We start from the raw sequence: 21563 nt of genomic DNA on the forward strand, positions 1-21563 counted from the left end.
GGTAATGCGAGTTGGAAATCTGAAAAATACAGATATAATAAAAATATCATTAACATATTTTTTGTATTTTTGAAACAAGAATATAAAAATCTTTAAATGCATACCGATTTTGAATTCTTATTCTATTTAGATCAGACCTTGTATTTTGCTACTTAAAAATGATCATGTGGGCCAGGTGCTGGTGGCTCACACCTGTTATCCTAGGTACTCAGGAGGCTGAGATCTTAGTATCACAGTGCAAAGCCAGCCCAGGCAGGAAAGTCCATGAGACTCTTATCTCCAGTTAACCACCAGAAAGCTGGAAGTGGAGCTGTGGTTCAAGTAGTAGAGTGATCACATTGAGCTGAAGAGCTGAGGGACAATGCCCAGGCCCAGAGTTCAAGCCCCACGACCCACTCCCCTCCAGAAAAAAAAAAGATCATGTGGCTGAGCATGGTATACCCTTGTAATCCCAGAATTGAAACTGAGGAAAGAGGAACATGAGCTTCAGGCTAACCCAGGGTACCTATCACTTATTTGAAAAACAATGATATAAAATGATATAAAAAATCCAGTATTTCAAATTACAAACATACATGTAAACAGTTTTACTATTTTAGGGTAGTTTCTAAGTTTCCAAGGCTTAAAAAAAATCACAGTAAGTTTTCAAAAGCTCTAGATTTTGTTATGTTTTCTATAGTTTTCTTTTAGCTTATAGCTATTACTAATCTTCGTGAACCCTAGAGTTATCAGTTCAGCTTGAGGATAATTTTTAATCACCTCCAAGAAATCCAAGGATTATTTTACTTATTTATATATTTAGGAAGTAACAATGTTAGGAAACACATAGAATTAGGAGAATGGAAAAAAATTGTATCCACAATGCTCTATTAAAACTAGTTGATATTTGAAATTTTTCTATAGCCTTTAGCTGGAAAATAAAATACAAAGAAAAAGCTTAAGCTGATTTTCTATCCATTTATTAGGTGTGGATTATTGAATGACCTGTGTGAGTTGGTCAAGGCTACAGACACTTGGAAATACTTCATGGATTAGGTTCAGAACAATGCCTCTAGCCGAATTTTGTTTTTCACCATCTGTAGCTCATACCTTTGGAGTCAGGCTGCATTGCTTTTCCCCATCACTGGAGAAAACTCTCATAAAGTATGTTTGAAGAAGAGCTTTCCAGAAATTTTGCCTGCAGGGATACTTCATTTAGAAAATTTGAAATCCTCAAAATTAAACTTTGTTTTTGTGGTTATCTTTCCCATGGGAAAGTTAAGAAGTATAAAAGTAAGCACGTAGAACTGTGGTCCGGTGATTTTGACCTTAGCACACCCGTAGAATGAATATTCTGAATAAAGTGCTTGAGGGATTATTTTTGTTCTTTCCTTTCTTTCCTTGAGTTTTTCCCCTCAAATTGTCCAAATGAAGAGATAGGAAAGTAGCTTAAAGAAACTATTGATATTTTCTATCATAAGTTAGCTAAGAAATTCAATTCTGATAAAGTTCTTTTCTTCCACCTAATCCTATGTTTTATGGTATCTGCCTGAAATATTATAACCTGGAGGAATATTAATGTCAGGTACTCTTCTAACTATTGGCTATACAGTGGTAATGAGACAGACCTGGTCCAGACACTTACAATGTTTACACTGAAGTAAGGTACACATAAGAAACAATTAACCTTAACACTGGAATAGAGAATAAAATAGAATAGCACAATAAAAATCATCAGGGGAAGGGAGACATTCTATATACAACAGTAAGAGGAGGCGATACTTAAGGTGAGTCTACATAGCTACAAGGAGGAAAGATACAAAGAGGAGTATTGGCAAAGATGCGGAGAACAAGGAATTCTTGTCCACTGTTTTCTTGAATGTAAATTTCTATAGCCATTCATGTTATGCCACAATTTCACTGGGCTGATCTTCAAAGGAAATGAAATCAGACCTCTGCCCTCCCATGTTTATTGCATATTCATTCACAAGAGGCAAGAAACAGAATCAATCTAAGTGTCCATCAGCTATTGAATAGATTTTTTTTAAATGTGATACACACACAAATAAAATTCAGTCAGAAAAAGGATGAAAGCATTTCATTTGAAAAAGAGTCATTTATGGATGGACCCAAATGGTATCAAGTTGAGTGAAATAAATGAGGCACAGAAAACGAAACACTATCTGATCTCACTCATGCAGGAAACCTAAAACACTAGAGCTCACAGAATAAAGAGTAGAACAGTGGCTTTTAAAGGCTAGAAGAGCAGGAAGAAGAGAGAGCCGTGGGGAAAAGTTGGCCAGTGAGGACTAAACCACACGTAGATAGGAAAATAATTTCATGTGCCATTGTATGAATATAGTAAAGTGAATATGGAGGATACATTTTATATTTCAAAAAAGCTAGAAAACAAAAATTTTAATGCTTTATTGCAAAGAACTAATGAATTTCTGAGGAGATGCAGACACTTCTATTTGGACATTATACAATGTTCATCTGAGATACCACCTGGGTCCCATATAATATGTCCAAACTTTAAGGTGTCACACACTTCAGGTGAGGTGTAAAGATAAAGAGAAGGCAATAGATTTTAGATGTGAGAAATGGGGAAAAGATGCCATTGACTGAAATAGTGAAGTCTGAGAGTAGAACAGCTAGCAGGGGACAAGAAGGCTAAGAAGGAGTGTAGGGCACAAATTGAGAAGGCTCTTGGGAGCCTACTGACTTGAGATGTCCGTTATTTTTCCAAATGATCACATTGGACAGACAGCTGAGTGTAGAATTAAGAAGAAAGAGCAGAGACAGAGATGGAAAGTCAGTAGTTATCAATGCACAGACGGTATTTTCACATCCACAGTATTAGGTAAGAAAAATCAGGGAGAAAATGCAGTTGAGATGTAAAGAGGGTCAGATAGAGATGTCAATGGCACTTGTAAGTTCTAGAGCTCAAGCACAAGCACAGAAATGAGCAGATGAACTAAGCATTCTTAATTCCAATCAAAATCCTGCAAGCAACGCATTGTACTTCCATTTTACCCAGGAAGAAGCTGTGTCTCAAGGAGCTAAGTGGATTGTTCAAGGCCATAGATGGTACAGTCTCGCTGGATTTTGTAACCCAGGAGGAGTTTTAGTTTAAAACACAACTGCTTTTCATTAAGCATCTGTGACCCTGACTGGCTCCCAGCGGAAAATAGAGAATTCCACGTACATTGTGAAATAGTCATAAACTTGTAGGTTTAATGTACATTGAAAAATAGCTACAGAAATAAATGCAGCATAACAAAAACGTTACCTTGACCTAGGCATGTGTTCCTAAGTATTGACATTTAGGAAGAAAACATCATCATTGGAAATCTTATGACCAGTTAACCTTCCTGTAAAGTAGATAACTTTAATTCCAATGACATACAGAATACACAGAAATGGCTTCAAAAGAATGGACGTAGGCATGCAAATGTACTTACTCTAATAGATTTGGGCCATTAGCAGTTATGATAAGCTGGTGTCTACATTGATTACAATCATTTTGGTTAGTGACTTTTAAAAAGTATTTCTGAGCACAGAGAGACTCAGGGACAAAGCTCAGGCCCTGAGTTCACGCCCTAGGACCAGCAAAACAAAAAAAAAATATTTCTGAGACAAAGCCACTTTGGTTTTTGTTTTTTTTAATTTGAGTACTTCCAGGAGTTTCTTTTCAAAAATATTAATTAGTCATGATTCATGAGCTAGGCCAAAACTTCCAACCACAGTGGCCAAAGAAACAATGACAGCAGCCAGCACAGTGGACATGTTACTAATGTGGCAAGCCCTCTACCACAGCCAATTGCTTTCAATAACTTTCAGTCATTACGGTATTAAGTTCTAGTATCATCCCAACTTTATAGATGAGGAATTAATGTTCACAGAAGTGAAGCATTTAGCTTTATTATTGCAGGCTTGGAATCTGAACTCTGGTTCTCATTCAAACTTAAATGTGGGGATGTGTTCAAATGATTTCTGCCATAGTTGTCAGAATTTTTTCTGCAAAATGTTTATTGTTTATTTCTAGAGAGAAAATAATTTTTCTTCGAAAGATGACAATTGCTTTACTTTGACTCTCTCTCTCTCTCTCTCTTTTTTTTGGGTTGGTTGTGGGGCTTGAACTCTGGGCTTGGGTGCTGTCCCTCAGCTCTTCACCTCAAGGTGAGTGCTCTACCACTTGAGACACAGCACCACTTCTGGTTTTCTAGTGGTTCATTGGAGATAAGAGTCTCATGGACCTTCCTGCCTGGGCTGGCTTTGAACTGTGATCCTCAGATCTCAGCCTCCTGAGTAACTAGGATTATAGGCGTGAGCCACTGGCACCTGATGTTATTTTCACTCTCTTTATTTAACAAAGGGATGAGGATATGCATACGAACTTTGAATCTGGGGTGAATATAAACACGTTTCTTTGAATATTCCTTAGTTTCTGAACTTACCATGCAGTGCAGTTTGATGTCGCTTTCTGTGGATTAGTAACTCATATAGTCAAAGATGATTTGAAAATATTTGTCTTGACTCTCAAGAGAGAAACCACGTTCAATAACTTTTATTATAGCATGTTTATATTATTATTTTGTTTTACTTTCATGCTCACTTATTAATTTCTTTTTAATTAATGGACTCAGTTTTATCATGTCTCTTCTATCCCTGTGGATAAGGTGAGACCTCTGCAGATATCTGACATATACTAACAGACTTTACTAATCAATCGTAATATAATTTTCCCCTAAGCTCTTTCTATGCTTCTTTCTTTACAGTTGGAACTTATAAACTGAATAATATACTATGATCATCAGCAAGGCATGATATTTTCTATGTCCTAATCTTCCATTTTTTATATATAAAAGTAGATTTTTATACGTATTCAGTTAGTAGCTGTTGTATTTGTTGGGTGATATTGATGCATTGAAATTCCTTTACTATGAAAGTCCTAATTGTCTTTAAAGTACATTTTTCAAGTTGAATAGTAGCCATATGGTTAGAGATGTTGCAAGTTGACTGGTCTTGCATGAGCCAGAGCAAGAAGGAATAGTTTAATGACAGGGTGGTGCTTCACTAACACTTATAAAAGTAACACTTATTACTCCTGATGCTAACAACTAGATTACTACCAATAGAATCAGGTTCCCATCAGGAATAACAGTCAAGGTATTATATGTTTGCCTACTGAGGGGTAGAAAAGGGAAGGATAGAGTACAGAGCAAGGGAAGGAGTTTTTTGGTTTTGGCTTTTCTAGTGGAAGGGCCAATAAACACTTCCATTAAGACGACAAAAGAAGGAAATGTACTCATTACTTTGCTCATGTAACTGTAACCCCTCCGTATAGTATTTTTACAATAAAAAACGTACAAAAAAAAAGATGACAAAAAGAAGTGATAGGGTGCAGAGTGTTTCCGGAGTTTCCTGTTCAGAGGGTTTACCAAGGCTCTGTTCACACTTTCTTCTTCCCTCTGTCAAACTTCAGTCATTTGAACGTTCCTTCTCATCCGTCCTATGGACTTGCTCCTTCACCCTGTTGGTCTGACTTGTGCCCACAGCCAGTTATTTCTATAAATCTACCCTCCTCTTGCACACCAAGGAGAACCGAAAGCCTTTTCTTAGCCATCTTCCTACTTAACTCTCTTCTGCCATCTTCTGTGTTCAAGACTCATCCTCCATTTTGGAAAGGGAGTTCTCTTTTGGCTTTCCAAACACAGTAAGCTTCTGATTCTCTCTTCCTATCTTATTGGATTTTCTTACCTTTTTTAAAATAAATATTTCTTAAGAGCCTATCTATATTTGGATTATGTTAAAGTTATCTCCATAAGTGACCACTATTCCTACACTCATGAATTTAATTTTTACCCTTATAGATTGTGGGTCACTACAAGGGACTCAAACAATACACTTGAAATCCTGCTGAAGTTTGGAGCTGGTGGCTCACGCCTGTAATTCTAGCTACTCAGGAGACTGAGATCTGAGGATGGTAGTTCAAAGCCAGCCCGTGCAGGAAAGTCCGTGAGACTCTTAATCTCCAATAAACCACCAGAAAACCAGGAGTGGAGCTGTGGTTCAGGCGGTAGAGCACTCACTTTGAGCTGAAGAGCTGAGGGACAATGCCCAAGCCAAGAGTTCAAGCCCCACCACCAGAAAAAAAAATCCTCTTGAAGATGTTCTTTATGGAAAAACCCCTCAGTAGAACATGTCCTGTTTAATGCTATCAATTTCTCAAGTAAATCTGTTTTGTCATGTCTTCTTCAGAAGATAGAGCACAATTGTCTTACCAGATACATGCACAAACATCCCTAGAGTTGCCCTAACCAGTCCTTATCCTAGGACTCTTACTTAATTACTTAATGACCTTTTTGTTCTACAGTGTCTGTGGTCTAAATTTTCCCTTCACTTCACAATAGCCTTTCATCATTTGTCTGCACTTTGTAATAGACTTCTAATTGCTTTCCTCTATCCAGACTCTGAATGTCAATCAATGTGCTTGCACAATGCTATTCTAAACTGTGTAAAGCAGGCCGACTGTTCCAGTCTGTCTCCAGAAAACTGTTACTGACTTTCCATACATTGATTTTATGAATTATTTGCACTCATTTTTTTCCAGGAACATGATGTTTGCTTCTTTTATGATCACTGTAGATCATGCAGACAAATTTTTCTAACAATCAAGCATACTGCATTTAGCTACAGTTCTTTTAGGATATTGCTGCAGTTATAGTTCCAGGAAGGGACATTTTTTTCATGGAGGTAGTTTTGGGGTCTGGTGGACCTTGTTTTGGTCCTCACTAGAAGTAGATGTCAGCTCTTTCAGCTCTGGTAGTGATAACAGCTAGCATTTATTGAGTCCAGGCATGGGTTCTGTGTCAGTGCTGTTCTCAGTGCTGCTTATTTTAGGTGAACCTCACAGCCTTCTAAGAGAGACACCATAGATTATCTCTCTCCTATTTTTGGAAAGGTATCAGGTTTAGAGAGCTTAAGCAATTTGTACCGTTACCTAGCTGGTGGATAGAGGAGCTGGGATTTTAACTGAAATGTTCTAACCCCAGAGCACAGGGCTTTAGTCACCATCTTCTCTTTTCTACAGCAAGGATATTTTGGTAATATGTATATATCATGCCATATGTAAAGAAAAAGTATTTTGTTTTACATGTTTAATGTTTTTCAGAGGTATATATTTTTTTCTATACCATCTTATGGAATCTTCTTCCTTGAAGATTTTATTTTTATGCATTGTCATGCACATTTAAAGTGGTACATTGCATATTTTCATTCCTCAAAGAATGTGGATTGATCCAACAAATCATTGGAAGTCTGTTTATTGCCCTGAATTAATTTTAGCTTTTTCAAGGTTTGTTTTTTCTCATTTTCTTTGTATAAGAAAGAAAACAAAACATGCATTTATTGTGGTATAGAGATATTACGCATAAGGCATATTTGTCTGTTTTTATCGATCTATTAACGAACAAAAGAACAGGGATGAAAAGATAGATGGTAGATGGATAAAGAGATAAACAGGTAGATGATGTACAGCTAGAAAAATGTTGTGTAACCCAGTCTCTTCCTCCATGGGTAGATTTATAACATGGTACTGTACTTTATCAATATGAAGTTATTGATGCTCAGATTTCATAAAGCCTCTTTTAATTGAGAGTAATCCAATATGAAATTATAAACATAAAATCATTGGTATTGCTCAAAGAGATGTCAAGTGATGTTTATTTTTAAAAAAAGATGATGTTATCTTAGTAAATTTTAAAGTAAAGGGAAATATCTCTCCAGATCCAAACATCTGAAAATAGGATATGACTTTTTGGACAGTTCTAAACCTCTGTAACATTTTTTATTAAAATGAGTGCTGAGTGTCTGCCTGCTGCCTTGATATATTGCGTTTTGTAAGATCATCATTTAAGAAAAAGTTTTAATGTATCACTTATTTAATAATATCAATGTTTTTGAAATAGATTTTCCCATGTCTATATCAATATTTTCAATTAAAAGATCCTTTTGAGTTTCTTCCTAAATCATTATTTCTATGTAATTCATAGATGTAAGAGCAATACATTTATTAAGAATAAAAACTGTATATTTCAAAGTAAATTTTAAGTGTTTTCTATTTTAAAGGAAATTTTGGCTAAATTTCCATGACTAGGGGAGTTGGACAGAAATTAATTATTGTAACTTTTTTTAATGCTCAAATGCTTTCTATCTGCAATTAGTATACAAATGCATCAAATAGTCAAGAGAATAATTAAATAAAAGAATTTTGTTAGGCCAGGAGCTGGAGGCTCATACCTGTAATCTCAGCTACTTAGGAGGCTGAAATCTGAGGATCGCAGTTTGGTTTGAATCCAGTTGGGGCAGGAAAATCCTGAGACAATAATCTCTTATTAACCACCAGAAAACCAGAAGTGGAGCTGAGACATAAGATGGTGATGTACTAGCCTTAAGCAAAAAAAAAACTCAGGGACAGTGCTTAGGCCCTGAGTTCAATCCCCAGGGTGGACACACACACACACACACACACACACACACACACACACACACACACACACACACACTTGGTCATGTACTGTGCAAAAACAGTATGGATTCAAGTGTATGAAGTCATTCAGTTGAGGCAGTATAGTCAGCATTTCTCTAACACTGACAAGGATAGAACAAGAACTTGGTGTAGATGTTAGGAAATGACCTCAGAGAGGCTTAGGATGTGGAATCCCAATCAAGGATACCAGTCTAGTTTTCAGAAAAGGGTTTATTTCTTGTCTCTAATTAGAGTATATGTTGAACATGTAATTTCTGGCACCGAATTTCAGAGGTCTTCCAATTACAAGTCAAATGTCTTTCTAAAGTTCCTTTCTAAGGTGGTTACTGCAGTCAGTATTCATTGAAAGAAATAGTACATTCAAGTAGAGATCTGTGCAATCACAAATCTAACGTATTTAGAGAATAGGAATTTACATACATTGAATCTTTGGATTTGGGGGAAGTTGGTGTGCATGCATACCATTTTGCAAATAATTCTAGAAGGTTCTTGATCTGGGGATCTGCTTCATGGCGTGTGGCATCTGTTTCTGAGCCTGAATTCTTGTGTATAAAATGCTACTTCCTGTTCCTCATCTTCCCCCTGTGCTAACTACCATGTGAACACCCTGACAAGTAGATGCCCCCATAGAGCTTGAAACAGACCTGACCTATAGCATCTGCCTGAGCTCCCACAGTTGGAAAAGTGAAGTCCTGGGGAAGTGATACGCCTTTTCCTGGAGGATGTTCAAACTTACAACATAAGCAACTAAAACTCAACTAAGCTAAAACTTTTCCAATGGCTGAGTGCACAGATTCCTCACTTTCTGGAATAGGCTGGAATCACAGTTCTAAGTTTATACTTAGTGTCAAACATATGTCTGTAGAAGACTCTATTGCTACTATTCTTGCAAGGGCCTAATCCTTCAACTTTTTTTTTTAAAACTCCAAAACTAAGCCTTTCATAATTAGCACCTCTTTTTATCATTCAAAGTCAAATGTTAGTCTCCAAATGTAACATAAATTGTTTCACGCAAAGAATATAGCTTCACTTCAGCTAACTACCATAATAGTATTTTTTCTTTCTTATTAAAATGGTTAATAAAGAATCATTTCTTCTTATCTGACTAGGAATGTCTACAGACTTGTGTTCATTCCCTAGGTAGATGCAGCAAACTTTAGTCTCACTACTAAAGAAGATCTCTATAGAAACCTTACAGATGTCTTGATAGAAAACAATAGCAAGTGAATCTTGTATAACATTTCTGTTTTGGGATTCTCTAAATCAGGAACAAATCATCTATGTAACTTATGTTTGTAATGGCACCAACCCAGCGATTCTTTACTTACGTGTTGAAATGCTCAGTGAAGATCAAGTTGGTAGAGGTCCCAGTGATTGTTGTCAGCCCACCAATAGTAGAAGAATAGGCAATAGACAAACACATCAGTTTGCACATCATGTGGTCCTTCTTCGACCGATATTTTGTTCCTGTGACTGCATTCTGTTCAAGAAGAACATAAACTCTGAGGCAGCACCACGTATGGTCATAATAAGCAGTAGTCATATTTCTCATGTGCCTCTGCTCTATCTATTTGATAATGTTTTGGCAATAAATAATGTTTTGGTATGATAACACAGGCAAACTAATAACATTTATCTTACATTTCATAAAAAGATAATAATAAAAATATTCAAAATGAAATCATTGAAATAGTTCTCAAACATAATTTTACTATTGCCTAATCTCTCTTGCCTCTGACCCAGCTCACCTGTCTTCCCTTCTCACCATGATGTCCAACACTTTTCACTATTTTCCTGCTGATGGTGGTGGTACATGGTCAGTAAATTCCTTGGCATCTTTTGAGGGGTTTTTCTGTCTTCATCCTTTAATGACTGATCCTCAGAGAATACGTCTCTAGAGATCGAATGCTTCCAACTCCATTTTGTAAACACTAAGACATCAACACTACACTTAGTCTTTGGAAGCATTTGTCCTCTATTCACACCAAAAGAAATTTCCAGATAATAACATGAAATAGGGAGACTCCTTAAATCATTCTCTGCCAGACCTCACTACATTCATCTACATGCACATGTGGTTTTACATGCCCAGGCTCTGTTCAGTTTTCTCCATCTCCACTGCTGTAACTTAGTTCAAGTCAGCATGCTCAGTGGTGTAGGCTAATCTATAAATTATTTTGGGATTGCTTATATCAATTTCGTGGGTCTTTAAACCTGTCCTACTTACTGCAGGATTAGAAGTACCCGAAGAAGCCTGGAGCTGGTGGCTCATTCCTTGGAGATTCTTATCTCCCATTAGCCACTCAAAAGCTGTACTTGGCACTGTGGCTCCAGGCTAGAGTGATATAGCTTAAGCAGAAAAGCTCAAGGACAGCACTCAAGACCAACACACACACACACACACACACACACACACACACACACACACACACACACACACACACACACACAAAACGAATCCAAATGTGTTTAAGAAAGAGAACTTGTTATTACTTGTCCTTTGGTGTTCCTAGGCACTTGAATATGTTTGGATTTGTTAAAGAGACTGCAGCACAAAAGAGAGGTTTGAAATAGTCAAAATTAGAATGGGATGATCCATCAGCAGTAACCACAGTAATCTAAATTATATTTTCCTTATCCACTCATACATCAATAAAAGGGTTTTCAGTATTTTGGGTAGTGTGTCTAGCGCTGTAATGCACATGGAGACACAGCTATTCCTTTGCAATACTGACTTGACTTCTTTTGGCTCTATACACGAAAGTGGTGTTACTCAATTGTAGATATATGTGTATGTATATGTAGTGTGTATAGATATACACACTCTGGCATATATATTGCATACTGTGGTATATAATTTATGTATTTATGTAACTATATATACTCTATGTAAAATGTTATATATAACAATGTATTATAGAATATACATTTTCTGTATAAATTTATATATGTATATATAAATTACTTGATACTGGGGTTTGAACTCGGGACTCATCTTTGCTAGGCTACCACTGTACCATGTGAGCCAAGCCTTCAACCCTAATTTTTGCTAGTAATTTTGGAGAGGGAATGTCTTAGACTTTTTTGTTCTGAGCCAGCAGATTCTCCAAATCTTATCTTCCTAAACAGCTAGTTAGCCACCACACTGGATTTTTAATGTTATGAAGAAACTTTTACTGTTTTATATAATTGTTATACCATTTTACATTCCTACCAACAGTATGCAAGGGTCATTTGTGGAGGAAGAACAAAGCATTTCTTGTTCTGATCAGATAGGTGTGCTGTGTGTGATACTGGCATAATAAGATGTGGGTTTTGTGTGTGTGTGTGTGTGTGTGTGTGTGTGAAATCCTGACAAGGAAAACATTATCATACACCCTAAAAGTCTGGATGGATGTGGAAATGGCATTTAGCATGACCAGGTCAGCTGCTCTGGAATAGTAATTTACCTTTCACTTGTTAATTCACTTAAAGGTCAGTCCCCAGAGGTATCAACTCTTCACTCAGAAGAAGTAAATTTACAAGTGTCTCCGTTTATCTTTATATTATTTTCTATGTGGAAATGATTTACATTTTCAGTATGATACAAATTTCCACTGAGAACTTGCAAAAATTATATGTAAATAAAGTAGAAAAATATACTTAAATATTCTTATGAACAACACTAAGTGACAACTGAAACTTAGGGCTTATGTATGATTGAATTGATAAGAATGGGTATTTTGAAATACAATGTGCATATAATCTCTCACTGACATTAAAACTTTCAAAAATACAAAGAAAAAAATGGATTTAATATAAAACCTTAGCTGCCAACACTTGCTTATACATAAAAACAATGCTTAAATTGTAGTGGCAGATTTAAAATAAAATATTCAGAACAGAAAATAATTAATTCCTTATGGACTTTTTACCACACATTTTTTTCTGTACAAAGACCTTTAAAACAAACATTAATAATACTGCCTAAAAATAGATGTTTATGCAAATATAGATCATTTAGACAGGCATTACAATTTAGGATACATTTTAATTCCACATAAAATTGTAATACCTCTTAAAGGTGAAGAGGGTGGATGTTTTTCAGGTGGAATAGGAGATGCACAGTTTTTATCTAGCAGCAAACACTAGCTCCCTACAACTAGATTTATTGTAATTCTTGTTCAAAACCTGTAACTGCTGGGCTGATTCAAGCAAGGAGTGAAAACCATGATCAGCAGTAAAAAACAGTGAGAGTGAAAAAAAATGTAGCTTTTTAGAAAAGCTGAGATGAGCCACTAATTGAGCCAAATACTGACACAGAAATGAGGAAAAAAGATGACATTGTATAGAACGTAATCTTTAGTATTTTGTTCAGACAATAGTTCAACCTAGGACCAATAGTTTAACTCTAGCTAGAATAAATCACTTAAAAGTCAACACTAAGACACACTGCCCTTAGGATTCACATGTTTGCAGACACCAAGAAAACAATCATTCTCTCCAGAAGTGGGAGGATGTGTGTGTATGTGTGTGTGTGTCTGTGTGTGTGTGTGTGTGTCTGTGTGTGCCCGCAAATGTTGTATTTTATGTTGTATTTTATCCTAAGAGTATTGAAGAGAAAAACGTAATTCCAAATCAAGGGAAGAAGGAGGAGTAAATCATCTGGAAACAAGCATGAAGCTGGGGATGGCCAGAGCAGAAGTGGTCAAGTAGCTGCTGTACTAGGTGATCAAATGTCATTGTCATGGCTGCAGTGGGAACAGGAAAATGCCTGTGTCACAATGTGTAAGGAGAAATTTGGGGAATTACAAAATGATGTTTACTTTAAAACAAAAGAAAACCATATCCCTGTCCTTGTATAGGACTAGAAATTAGGCTAACATGAATTACGTACACCAAAGTATTAAAATTGTTATTTGTTGATCATGGAATTAGTGTTATCTGCTACCTAATTGATCCAGGTTGTATCTTTTACAATCAGAAAAAATATATATTTGGATATTAAAATGTTTAAAACATTTATTTGTATAAAAATCAGAGATTTTTTTCAGCAGGCAGATATTTAAAGATCTGGTTTAAAGATGAAATTTTTCAAAGGATAAAATGAGTCTTAAATGGAACGTGAGTGTCCATGAGTCTTACATAAGTCTCCTTGTATCTTTATTCCTACTCAGTGATTTCCTGTTTCCCATCTTCCCTTCCCGCAGAATGTTTTTTATTTACTTAAGATTTCATACTACTTGTTACCATAATTACACTTTTACATTCAGTATTGATTCTGTCTGTGATTCATTAAGTATTAGACATACATGACATCCTTCCACAGGCTCTTCCAAGTAATTGAAAACATTTTGACCTAGGGCATGACCAAATGAAGCAGCCTATGACATCATCACACAGATACAAGGATGTTGTAAGATGTAACTCATTACCTCCACCTAGTGGTAGTGGTTGTAGACTTCAAGAGCAAGTTACTCCTTTGTAAACTTGGGTGCTAAAAATAACATACATGAGCAAAACCAATGGTTTCCACAGGGCCACAGAAATAGTTCCTTACACGACATAAGGCATGAAAACATTAAGCTTTCTATTTATGATGAAAACTTATTTAAGGATAATTACAAAAGGCATTAGTTCCTGCTAAACATTTTCTGTTTATCACAGCCATTTTACAATCTTGTAGGTACTTTGGGACATATCTTTGCACTCATTTTAATAATATATCATTTCATATGCTAATTTCTTAAACGTAAGAAGTTGCAGTGAACTTTTCACCATACTCTATGCTCATCTTCCACAACTTTCTTCACTCAAGCTCTGAGGGTACCCTCATTCTAACATCGTGCATTGAAATATCTTTGCTTATCACAGTTCAATTGTTTTAGAGTTGTACAAAGATCTTTGAAATGAGCAGAGTCATATGATGTATATGTAAATGCATATATTTTTTCTTATCCCTGTCAATTTGCCTATTTTTTTTAAAGGATATGCCACTAAATCAGTTCCAAGAATTCCCTAATTTTTTAAATCTTCTTTCAGAACAATCAAGTGAAAGAACAACATAGCCACATCAATAATCCTCTATTTCTATTATCTGGGTGATATTTCTTTCTTCTTGTCATAAAACTGTTTTTCCTCCTGGCTTTACAAAATTCTAAGAATTTGGAAGACATTTTTTTTTCTCTTGTCCTCAAGTTCTACCACTGCTGTAAAAGTTGTTCAACATTTTTATTTTTTGTCATTTTAAAATAAATCACATTTCTTGTCTTTCCAAAGGATTTTATGCTATGCTCTGTTATTCTGGAATCTCAGTGATTTAGAGACAGACCAACCTGTGTGTGTCAAGTTCGTTCACTATGCTGACACCCAGTGGGCCTTTAATGAAAAAAAATTGTATTCTTCCATTATGAAAATATTTTAGTATTTTAATGTGTATCCTGCTTTCTCTATTCTTTACCTGAAACTCCTGTTTTCTTAATGTTGCTACTTCCTATTTTGTCTATAAAATTTTCCTTTGTCCTATGTAAAGATTTTATCTTTACATAAAGTAAAAATAAAAAAAAATCTATTACACACACACACACACTTATGTCAGTCCTGGGGGCTTGGATTCAGGAACTGAGCTCTATCTCTGAGCTTTTGCGCTAGTGCTGTATTACTTGGGCCACAGCTCCACTTTGGCTGTTTTTTGGATGGCTAATTGGAGATAAGAGTCTCACAGATGTTCCTGCTTGGTCTGGCTCAGAACTATGATCCTCAGATCTTAGCATTCTGAGTAGATAGGATTACAGGCCTGAGTTCCCAGGGCTTGGGCTTTATAGAGTGCTATTTGTATTTTATGTGTATAATTTCTTTTCTTATCTCTCTGAATATATTACAGACACTTCCTTCTCTCATATACTGTTTTCTGCAGGTAGCTGTTTTCGTTTTTCTTGGAAGCTCTTTCATGCCTGGGGCTTTCTTCGGTTACCTAAAAAATTTTGTTTGTTTGCTCACATTCAAGGCAATGGGAAGCTGCCTAGAAACTCTGCCCAAGTGTTTTGAGTTTTGTTGTTAGCTGTGGTGTTAGTTTACTGGCCTCTTTTTGAGAAAACAGTACTTTCAATACGTTCTTATGGTTTTTCTTGTGCTGATTGCATTCCCCAGGGAAGATCTGGCTGTCCCAGTCCCCCCCCCCCCACCCCCCCGACCCCCCGCCCTGCCCATCACTGCTGGAGAGCACAGATTTGGTCCAATGTAAGGCGGAGTTTTCAACATTGAATCCACGGGCTTTTATTTTCATAGGGACATCCTCCCCTGACCAAGAACTGTGCTTGCATCCACATGACCATGTCTAAAGATTGTACTTCTGTTTGGTAGAGAAAGAAAAGTGCATCCGAGTGGAACTGGGAAAGGCATTTGGGTATTTAACCGCTTCATGAACACATTTCTTGTTCTTACTCCCACTTTTTGACATTTAAAAATAAACAAAGGAGGGGCTAACAATGTTCGACAAGAAATGTACTCATTACGTTACTCATGTAACTGTGACCCCTCCCCCTCCCCACTCCTACAGCATGTTTGCAATAAAAGAAATTGGAAGACTGCTGTTATGTAATTCGATTCTTTATTGGCTTTACTCATGAACTTATTTAGCATTCAGTGTCAATCAATAACAGTCATTTTCCAACCATCCTTTAACATTCTACCTTCCAAAATGATTTTGTCATCCTCTCTTCTCTTTATATTTATGAAATAGTAATTATGGCTCTAAAATTTAATTTTAATTTAAAATTTTAATAGATTTTCATTCAACAATATCAAGAACAATGTTACATGTTATGAATTGGTATATCAACATACATATTAAAAATTGGATAGAGAAATATCTCAATTTTAGCATTCAGGGTATGAAAAGGCTTAAGGCTAAAACAAGTTGTTATTTTGGCAAAAAAATCTCATAATTCAGTACAAGATTTACTGACAAAATTGTATTACCTAAATGCTGTGTGTGTGTGTGTGTGTGTGTGTGTGTGTGTGTGTGTGTGTGTGTGTGTGTGTGTGTGTGTGTGTGTGTGTGTGTGTGTGTGTCCTAGTCCTGGGGCTTGAACTCAGGGCTTTGGCACTGTCTCTGAGTTGTTTTTTCCAAGGCTAACACTTTGCCTCTTGAGCCACAGCTCTACTACCAGGGTTTTTTGTTGTTGTTTGTTTTTGGTGCTAAGTTGGAGATGAGAGTCTTATGGACTTTCCTACTTGGGCTGGCTTCAAAACATGATCCACAGATCTCAGCCTCCTGAGCAGCTAGGATTACAGGAGTGAACTACCAGTGCCAGGCTCTTACTCTTAAATATTTAGAAGTTTCCCCTATATTCTCTTAGGCAAAAACAAAGTGAAATAACACACACACACACACACACCCCTGAAACACTTTTCTACAGTAGTGAAATTGTAGCAACGATATGTAGACTATATGGTAGATTTAGCTTCTTAGTACCACAACGGATCAGGTCTCTTGACAAACAAAGTATTAAGTCCAAATAAAGCCCAAATGGGTCATTTAACAAGAAGGAATAAGAAATTGAATTTTGACCTGAGGGTTTCAGGTGATCTTGTTGCAAAAGGAATTTGGAATGGAAGATAATGTTAGAGCCAACCAAATGTGATAGAGTTCATATCCCTTATGAAGACAAAGAGCAAAGGGAAAGCAATATTTTCTAAAAAATCCTAACCATGAGCAACTTTTAAAGTAAAAATTGGCTTTACTGTATGTTAAATGAAAGACATCAATAGAGTTGAAAACTTAAAAGGCAGCTTCCTCAAAGAACTTAAATAATTCCTATAGAAGTTTCAAGGTAAATTAGCCTTGCTGTGTTTAAATGCACAAAATAGACAAGGTGGTAACAAATGAGAAACAGAATATAAGTAAGTTTACTGATCAATTAAAGTGAATTATTAATTAATAATGTCAGCACACAAAAAGATTATAACAATGATCAAGCAAATCTGGAGAAGAGACACAATTATAAAATTTGATGAATAGACAAAGGGACAAAATAGAAATAAGGGAAAATTACAGAATAGGAAGAGAAACCTAAGTTATCACTGACATGAAATTTAGCAAGAAACAGAGAATTAAAGCAAAAGGAGATAGTCATAATATAAAAAAGGAAGTACAGCATGTTAAAGGAGAAGAGACTAAAAACGAGGACAAAGCAATTGAATGTTGGAAGAATGTCACAATGATTTTTTTAATTGTTAGAGCACACAGACTCAGAAGGAATATAACCTTACATATATCAAAATGAAACTCTAACACACACACACACACACACACACACAATATGTTAAAAGCAACCAATGTGAAGATTTTCTACAGAGGAATGACAATTTTAACTAATAGCTAGCCCCAAGGCAAAATGAATGCCAAACGTTGGTATGCCAAAAGTAACTTAGGGTCATTCTTTACTTCAAGTATTATAAAGGCCTTTCTATTAAACAAAAACTGAGAGTTTACCACTAAAGACACTCCCTGGATTATATTCTGGTTCTCCAATAAGCATTATAGGAATAATAAAATCAACATATTTTGGAAAGATTATGCAAAATGAAAGTTTTAAAACATTAGAAACGAAAAGATATGGAATTATAAACAGTATAGAAATCACATAAGCAATAAGTAGATAGATATAACAGATATCCACATTTTTTACATAAATTCCTAATAAATTACAGCTAATTAAAAGAGAAAGAAAATCTGAATAGCCCTGAAGCCAATAATGAAATAATTTCTTGGGCCATTGGCTACCTACTGACTTCTTTCTCTTCTGCTACCTGGAGCACAGAATAGACAGAGGAAAACAGAGCAGAACCTTGAACCAGAGTTCAAAGCTAAGGATGGTAGAGCAGGAATAAGAAGAGTTAGGGCCCTCATGACTCTGGCACCATAGCACCATCTATTTCTGTCTTGTTGAAACTTTGGTTATTCAGAATATTTGTTGCCGTGACAAAACACATACTCTAGTGCAGGCAAATGAAAAGAGGAATAACTGAAAAGAGAATAGTTAACATAGAATCTGGAACAATGTTTTCAAGGAAGGGACTGGATGAGGAAGGAAAATAGAACCAAATAAAGGCTGATAGATATCTCTAGGCAATTATATTCTTTTTCTAAAGCTGAAGTGTGGTATATTCTATTTTATTCACTTAATTATTCTTTAAAATATTCAGGTCCATGTTAACATGTGTACAGTAGTGAAATATTTCATATCCAAAACACATAGAGTAAAATTGGAGGACAATGTAAATATATTCCTCTTTTTTTTTTTTTTTTTGTCGGCCGTGGGGCTTGAACTCTGGGCCTGGGCGCTGTCCCTCAGCTCTTCAGCTCAAGGCGAGCGCTCTACCACTTGAGCTACAGCGCCACTTCCAGTTCTCTGGTGGTTTATTGGAGATAGGAGTCTCACGGTCTCTCCTGCCCGGGCTGGCTTTGAACCGCGATCCTCAGATCTCAGCCTCCTGAGTAGCTAGGATTACAGGCGTGAGCCACCAGCGCGCCCGGCCAATATATTCCTCTTTTAGGAAATACCACTGGAAGATTTATAGAAACACACTGATGCTGTTTTCAAAAAACAAATGACAGTACTCAAATAAGTGTGTTGTGTGGGAGGTATACAGTATAGTTAGATCACACTGCAGTTGCTTCCACCATGGCTGGGTTTATGCTGTTGGCTAGATAATATTTCAATAACACAGAATGTGAAGAATTTCATTTTGAAAACTCATATAGAAGATATATAGGAGAAACAATATTATTGATAGCCAACTTAACAGTAAAATGTTTATATACAAAAACAATGAATTGCAACTATCCGTGGCACTAGGACTTTGAGGTCAATAAGAATCAAAACATAATTTGGGTCATAAATTATTGCTCTGGTTCTTGAGGAGGATTTGAGTTAGTTAGAGACAGCAGGAGTGTGTCAAATGAGGGCTGAGTAGCTCTGTTATTGCCTTAACCATCAAAAGTCTCTGCCATCTAGATAATAGGAGACTATTCAAGGAAAGAACCTTGCCTGTAGAGCATCTATACTTGGCCCAAGAACCAGATGTTTCTGGGATTGCTATCTGTTTGGCAAAATTAATCTGTCTAGTTACTAATGATGAGAGACGTATTTACAACTGTGCTCACTGGGGTCTTTGAGTTGTTAGAAAATATTTAAAACATGACTTCAAGCTGTTAATTGTCATCAGAAAGGATTTTCATCCCCTCCCTAGACTAAACAACACTAACTAAAAGCAAGATATAATTTAAAGATTTTTTTCCTTTGAACTTTTCCCCTTAAGGAACAACAGATTATATTACATTAATGAAAAACAATTATGTCAGATTTTTCATTAAAAGCACACTGATTTTCCAATTACATTCATTTGAAGATGCCTAGAGGTTTAGGAATGATATACTATAGAACTCTTGGGAATCTCTTTAAATAATACTAATGCTTACAGAGGAGGGAATGAACTAGCAACTTGATTTTTTCTTTGGAATCTACAATTTGATTTTTGGATACCTAGAACTTATTTCTCATCTATCTGCCCCAAGTGAAATCAATCTGATGTATAGTTCTATCTTTAAATTTTTATACATTTTCTTTTCTTACAATAGCTCTTATAATAATTCTTACAATAAGAGTTCTTTTAATATAGTTGTATTTTTTGTGCTGAACTCTGGTCCTGGATGCTGTCTCTGAGCTTTTATGTGCAAGGCTAGCACTCTATCACTTGAGCCATTTTCCACTTCAAGGTTTTGAGAGGTTAATTGGAAGTATAAATCTCATGGGCTTTCCTTTCCAGGCTAATTTTCAACCAAGATCTTCAGATTGCAGTTTCTTGAGTAGCCAGGATTATAGGTATGAAGTACCAGTACCCAGGTATAATGATAATTTTTGAGAAAATATTACTAAATTTATTCATTCAATTCCCAAGTATTTACTCAATACTTATTCAGTGGCATCACTATTACAGGTATTTGAGATAAGTCTTAAATGTGCAAAATTTCTTCACCTAGAGATCTTACATTTTAGTAGAGGAAACATTAAGGAAAAAGCAAGCAAATTATATAATTTATAAGTTGACACATGCTATAGAAAAGTTAGGGCAGAGTCAGAAGTCTAAGAGGGAGGATATGGGATATGGTGATTTTACCACAAAAGGGAAGTTTTATGATGCTCACTGACAAGCTAGTATTGGAGCAAATGTTAAATGTATGTTTCTTAGCCAATGCCATCGTTATTACAAACAACTTTACCATTGGAGAGCAAGTCTTAACTTTCATGTACTTATCTGAGGCTCTCTGCTTACTAGACACTAAACTTTATAAAGTTCATGTGTATATTATTGCCTTCAGAAAGAAGTACTGTAATGCTATAAAATGACATAAGCAATTTATCTTGGGTTGGTTTAATCGTGTTAGTAGAGAGATTTAAAATAAATTACGAAAACTGCTTTAACTTTATACTCAATAAGTGGGGATTAAAATGAATAAAATTTTAGTTAATTTTCACTAGGAATCAAATTCAATTTTTTGCAGGAATATGGCTGTGCAGTAAAATTGTGAAAAAAACTGAACCCCTCAGGTCTTTCTTTTCTCTCATCTTTGACTTTCCCTCAAAAGGGAGTAATATTTATAGTTTTTTGACTTGCAGGTCAAATTCAATGTTGAACTACATAGAATTTATTTTAATTCAATAAATCCCCCATTTACTTCAAAAAAGCAGATCAAACATTATGAATACAAATATATCATATGTATTGTAGCTAAAGTAGATGTACTTTTTTTGATAGAACCCATTAGTGTTAAAATATCTTGTGAAAATTACACAAAACAGGTGCGGTTAATTATAATTGCAATGTGAACTGTAAGATATAGGTATTCCTCAAAAGAGAGGTCTAATTGTTAAAAAAAATAGTCTCAACTTGGGGGTTCAGTTACTGTTTAGTGGTAGAGCATTTGCTTAGCAAGAAAAAATATTTTTATACGTATATGTATAACATATACATATATATGTATATC

At 35.7% G+C, this 21563-nt stretch overlaps 1 protein-coding gene across 1 annotated transcript in view; it reads right to left on the reverse strand.

The window, feature by feature from the left end:
* Slc13a1 (solute carrier family 13 member 1) overlaps positions 1–21563 on the reverse strand; it is a 67967-nt gene that overhangs the window by 20826 nt on the left and 25578 nt on the right. The window contains exon 7 of the mRNA XM_042695891.1: positions 9862–10013. Within this exon, the coding sequence (XP_042551825.1) occupies positions 9862–10013 (152 nt within the window). The remainder of the gene's footprint in view (positions 1–9861; positions 10014–21563) is intronic.

The sequence above is a fragment of the Dipodomys spectabilis genome, unplaced genomic scaffold, assembly GCF_019054845.1.
Source record: "Dipodomys spectabilis isolate Male_0828 unplaced genomic scaffold, ASM1905484v1 ptg000197l, whole genome shotgun sequence".
NCBI classification, from domain to species: domain Eukaryota; kingdom Metazoa; phylum Chordata; class Mammalia; order Rodentia; family Heteromyidae; genus Dipodomys; species Dipodomys spectabilis.